General features: G+C 37.4%; 1 protein-coding gene across 1 annotated transcript in view; it reads left to right on the top strand.

Annotated features, from left to right (window-relative positions):
• Positions 1-673: 673 nt before the first annotated feature.
• Positions 674-6190, top strand: part of LOC107674938 (rap guanine nucleotide exchange factor 5-like) — a 53202-nt gene continuing 47685 nt past the window's right edge. The window contains exons 1-5 of the mRNA XM_016469100.1: positions 674-949; positions 2356-2421; positions 2803-2909; positions 4136-4257; positions 4454-4622. Coding sequence (XP_016324586.1) covers positions 812-949; positions 2356-2421; positions 2803-2909; positions 4136-4257; positions 4454-4622 — 602 coding nt within the window. The 5' untranslated portion in view covers positions 674-811. The remainder of the gene's footprint in view (positions 950-2355; positions 2422-2802; positions 2910-4135; positions 4258-4453; positions 4623-6190) is intronic.

The following is a 6190-nucleotide window of genomic DNA, read 5'->3' as shown; positions in this document are numbered from 1 at the left end:
ATCAACAATGCTACAATGACAAAGTCGCTTATATTAAACATAAAACTTTTATGAACAGATAAGAACAAATAGGATCAGTGGCGTAGCGTCTATGCAGGGTATGCAGGTTCATATGGGCCCGGGCAGTTTGGGGGCCCGCCGAGCTGAGGGCAACGAGGGAACGAATAGAGCCCTGCATGGGCCCGGCCCTTGTCCAACAGCTTTATGAGAATTCTTGGCCCGAGTCTGACTGGATACCGTGTCTTCTCTCTCTCTCTCTCTCTCTCTCTCTTCCCCATTACACCCCCCCCCCCCCCCCGTTTTATTTCTCAGCCCCCCCAGCTCAAAACACGTTATGGCTATGGATGGGGGGCGCCAATAGGGATTTTGCCTAGGGCGTCAAAATGGCTAGAAACGGCCCTGTTTAAAGCCATTCATACTGTGGATCTTTTTTTCATTGTAGCCTAATAACAGTATATACTATCCGTTTACCAAAGTGGCATATGCAGTTACAATAAATAAAAAAAAATAAATAAATAATAATTCATTCATTTAATTCAGGTTAACACTAAACAACAGTAATCAGTGATCTCATAGGTGCAGCCCACTCAGGTCACATGACATGCTACCTTTTTCAACCCCACACCTATGTTTACTCACATGTCTGCCATTGTCACGATGTCTGCTGTGTGTAAACGATCCCTGTACTTTTTCTGGTTATAGACGACTGTCGCTTTCATGTGCACACCTGTTGTAAACATCCGTCACTGATTTCTATGTGGGAATCCGAACTTTTCACTTCCAACCTGTGCTAACTCTCCTGGACGTGGAGATGATGATGATGGTGGACGAGAGTCCGACTGTTTCTGTGAAGGGTCTCATAAGTAAAGTCCTTGAAGATCACAGGAGCAGAGCTGATCCTCCTCTCTTACTGAAGAATGGCTCTCAGTTTAAGAAGAACCTGGAAGTTGTAAGTGCATTTACAAACTGACTACACTTGCTCTGATTGTGCTTGTGGTATTTATTTAAAGTTTGTTTTGGAAATTGCTCCCAACAGTGACTTTGTGAACAGCTGAACTAATTCATTTAATTGGACAGGCTGTAATATGAGATTGGTTAAAGGGAAACCAGTTGGATGGGATTTTAAACCTTGAATGAGGTGATGATTCTGAAATACAAAGACATTGTCAGTGCAAGAAGATATTTCAGATATTTTATATGTTAATATATATATATATATATATATATATATATATATACTGTATATGCATTATATTTATGTATGTATACCAGATTAGGTTGTTATCTGTAAGATTTTAAAAAAGTTTTTTTTTTTTTTTAAGAAATGCTCACCAAGGCTGCATTTATTTGATCAAGAATGCACATACTGAAATATATATACTAAAATAGAACTGTTTTTCTATTTTATTATATATATTTTAAAATGTGATTTATTCCTTTGATGGTAAAACCGAATTTTCAGCAGTTTGAGAGCAATTAAAATCATAAAACCGATTGTATTAATAATTATAAAGAAATTATTAGTTTAGTATAGTTAGGTTTTAGAAGTACAGAATGTCACACACACAAGATAATATAATTTCAATATTGCATTTTGCATGTTTTTAACACACTTTTTTCACAGAGCAATACTTTTCCTAAAGTAAAGTAGAACTTGACATCTTTGACATCTGTTTGTACAAATGGAAAAGTACTCAAAATAATGATGACCCTCTTGACTCACTCCATAAATCTAATGTATGTTATATATACAGTATATCTATAGATATCTTATAGATATCTGCATTATGTAATAGTATTAATAAATGGCCCCTGTCTTTTTATGGTTGTTTCAACAAATTCTAGACATGGGGTTTAGAGCTACTGTTTACACTGACAAGAAAAATGACTTCACTGTGTGTTTCCCCAACATCCCATATGAGTCAATTAGCTAAAGTACACAATGAGTAAGGAGCTCTCAGGCTTTCACTACAGGCTGCTTTTGTTTGTTTAACTGTGGTTTCTTTGGAGCTACCTGTATATCTCACAATTCTGTTGCCTGTGTTTTGATAATATATATTTTTTGATAATATAACAATTTTATTGTTTATATGGCTATTTGTTTTGTAATCTGTATGTTCTCGCAGGTCTTATCACTGTTAGGTGGATGTTTCAACCAATCTGATCTTTCAACAAACTGACATTTTGTGAAAAAAAAGTGGTTGAAAACCTAGACATGATGTTGATATGAATGAATGTTTTATGTAATTGTCATCGCTGCTGATTTAAGATAAGATACAGCAGACAAAGCGTATTGTCCCAGGGCAAAGAGCTGTATTGTTTTTTAGATGTTTAACCTCTTTCTCTTCCTGCTAGATTATATCTCAGAAGCAGCCACCTGAGTCCATCTGCTGTTCAAATGCAGGACAGACTAGACACAAGGTATATCAGGCATTTACCTCCCATTATTGCTTTCAGCCCTTCAATGACTTGGAAATCTGGTTGTTTGGTGTCAAAGTGTAATTCAGTTGATTGATAGAATGGAATTATTGTCGGCACTTGTTTTAGGTTATATAACTGTTAAGATACAGCTTTCTAACGAACTGGGAGGTCGAGATTATTAAAAACACATAATGGGAAACACATGAAGAGTATTTACACAGTTTATGTTCTATATATTTTGAGTAAATAGTGTTTAATATTTTGTTCTTGTTTACTTCTGACCCTCTTGTTCTGATTCTGACCTGACAACGTTATAAAATTTTATTGCCAAAATCTTTCCGTTTTGTCATGACTTAAGAATGTTCTCTATGTGTTGTGAAGGCTTGTGAGAATAATGTACCTTGTGCCGGCCGAGCACTTAGGAATGCTTTCTTATCCAATGGTCAGGATAACTGGAAAGCACATATTAAACTGGCAAGAATCATCAGGTAGGTTTCATTGCAATAATTTATGATTTATGTATAAAATATAGCCTTAAGGACCATTCACACTAAAGGTCCTTTATAACTATAGTTATAAAGTTTAACTCTTGTACTCTGTTGGGGTATTTCAGGACCATACATGCTTAAACTACATTTGCTTTAAAGAAAAAAAAAACTTTTTTTCATGTTATCACCATGAATGAAATTAAGAAATGTAGATCCACATAGTGAGGTAGATATGTGGGGGCGTGTTAGAACGAGCCGTTTTAGGGGGGCGTGGCAGAGTCTTAACTTTGATAAAGAATATCTCTTTGGTTTTGAGACTTTAGTCATTTTATATGAACATGTATACAAAATTATTAGAAATTGAGGCAAACTTTTAAAAATACCATAATCTAATTCTATAACAATAAGGAGGTCCACACCACAGCTAGAATATAACTGTAATGACACAGAGGAATGATATCATTGGAATCAGTTTCAGAATTTTTTTTTCCTGCTGATGTAATATAAAAACATTAACAATCAGAATTCACCTGAATTTAAGGATCTCAAGCATTTAAAGCATCAGACGACATAACTGTAACATGCTATTATAAACAGAACATTAACATCATCGGTGTGGACGCTAATATAATAATCGTTGTTTTTAGTGTGAACGGGCCTTTAATATGAAGTATCACATATTGTATCACGTATAGTTGGGCCCACAAGTCTGACACTGAAAGATTCATAAACATTCAGCTTAACTAAGCAAAGCCTTAACCAAATAAAAAGTTTCTGGGATTTTGAATAATCTTAAAAAAACAACATATATTATTATATAAAATAAGATATATTTCAGATTCTTCACTATTTAAATCAAACTTCTTTGTACAAAATACCACACATCATTCAACAGAAAATCATTTGGATACACAGTACATCACACAATCATTAAATATTACATACATTAACTTTGTAACTTTAGACTGAGAAACTGATTGGAATTTACAAGTTTATTTACCAAGTCACATTAATAATCCTTGTCAATCTACATATTTCAAAACAAAAAAATATATACAAATGTGTAAAAATGTAAAAGTGGTTTATATATCTTTTTTTAAACAATCAGGCCAGTGGTTGGTTGTTTATTTATTTATTGAATGCTTAATTATATTCATAATGGTTTTATTTTGTTTAGTAAACGAACCTCTAAAATGTTTTCATGTTTTCATCTGGCACATTCTCAGGAGGACATATATCGGTCTGGAGCTGGTGGAATGGCTGATGGATCGTTGTGAATTTATCAGGAACAGGACAATAGCTTCCAAAATTTGGAACATTCTCCTGGACTTGGGCATTCTGCTTTCAGGTGCACAGATATACTGTTACTGTGAATGATTGGATCGGAGGCACAAGCAGATGCGGTAGAGTTTGGATGATTTATTTATTATATTATAAGCCTGGCTCCCTATGAGGTGCCTGAGCAGAAAAGAAAATGTACATAAGCTTTGTCTAGACTGCTTTGTGTCAGATGTTTAACCCTCTTGTTCCCCTGTTGTGTCCAGTGGAGCAGAACAATGTATTTGAGGACTCCAGGTCTTTGTACCAGTTCACCTTTGAGGAATGTGAGGCCCAGAGCTGTGATTTCAGAAATCAGGTCAACTGGCCGAGTGCAGTACATCTGCTGCTACAGCTGGTCCCATACGTGCAGCTTCGCGGTGGAACCCAGAAGCAGTGAGCACATGTTTATGTAAAGCTTAATGATAGTGTTTTTCTTAGGTCGAAGGTCATTAAGTATCCTTGTCCCACAGGATTGTAAAACTTAATAGCTTTTAATTTACCATCCAGTACTAACAGAACGTGCCTAGACCCGACAACAGCCATTACTGATTACCTTAGCACAGCTAAACATATACAAAAGAGGCTTTTAATTACTGTGTCAGTTGTGATTATTTACCCCTTGGATTGTTTTTCGTGGCTTGGGATGTAAAATATTATTTTGATGGAGGTCTGAATTGGGCGAAATTCAGAACAGTAAGAATTGGCTCTGTTTCAGTCCATGAGTGTTTGAAGTGAATTTGAATTTGAATTGAGTGACAGGAAGTGGAATTTAATAAATGGGGTTATGCACAACAAACGTCTTTTACGTATTCTGTAAAAAGGATTGCATGGTTTCCGGTTTAGGTCTTTTTGTATGTGCTTCGTTAAATATGGAGCTGTTTTACTCAAGATGCCTTTTTGTTTTTCTTCTTCTCACTAACATTTGGACATTAAAATTAAATAAAATGGCAACAATGAAAACAACTAGCTAGGTTAGCTGATTACTTTTAAAAAGTCCATAGATATCGCCATCAGTTCACGCTGCTGTTATTCTATCATTAATTACTCACCCTCATGTCGTTCCAAATCCGTAATTTTATGAAGCTATGAGAAGACTTTTTGTGCACAAAGAAAGCAAAAATAATGACTTTATTCAACAATTTATTCTCTTCCGTGTCAGTCTTTGACTCGCGTTCACGAGAGTACCATGACGCAAAGAAAGAAGGCGTAACTTTTATTCTCGCTGTAGTATTGTTGTTGCCGCCATGTCGTGAAGGCGCTGTGTGTTTCGTTGTGAAAGCGAAATGTCTCGGTTATGTATGTAACCCTCGTTCCCTGAAGGAGAGAACGGAGACATCACGTCGGTGACCGACGAATTGGGATCTCACTTAGAGAGACCAATCCACTTCGAGTGTAAACTAAATGAGCCAATGCAAATTGGCATGTGATGATTGCATCAAGCTGCCGCTGATCACAGGGTGAGCATAAAAAGGCCGGTCACTCCGAGTCACGTCGGTGACCGACGAATTGGGATCCCTACCAAAGCGCCATGGATGCTGCACCTTCCAGTGCCCTGTGCGAGCCACCTGTATCCCTTTTTGGACCTCGTACTGATATGCTCATCCTTCGAACGCGAACCACACAAATGGTCTGTGGCGCAAAAGGATCGACACATGAAAGTACGCATCCTTCAGACCAGTCACTGTTGTCATAGCGCTACCCACTCAGTGAGATTGGATAACACTGGGTAAACGTACCTGTTCCACTTGAAACAGGAACGTTGCGGAAGCCCCATCCTTCCTGAAGGAGGTTTATGGAACCCAGCCCTCTAACGGTTCTCACGGATTCATCGAGTGAGGGCCTGGCGCCAGACATTCCGCCACGTCTGGCTGCCGAAGGGACGGAGGAGCTCGACTGGGTCTACAGTACGGACACTCTGGAGAAGTTTCTAGCAAGCCGACACTAAACCGGGGCCTCTCAGT

This window comes from Sinocyclocheilus anshuiensis, unplaced genomic scaffold (genome assembly GCF_001515605.1).
Source record: "Sinocyclocheilus anshuiensis isolate Anshui unplaced genomic scaffold, SAMN03320099.WGS_v1.1 scaffold1544, whole genome shotgun sequence".
Classification (NCBI taxonomy): domain Eukaryota; kingdom Metazoa; phylum Chordata; class Actinopteri; order Cypriniformes; family Cyprinidae; genus Sinocyclocheilus; species Sinocyclocheilus anshuiensis.
Note: the sequence above shows the minus strand (reverse complement) of the source record. Positions and strands in the feature narration are given on the sequence as shown.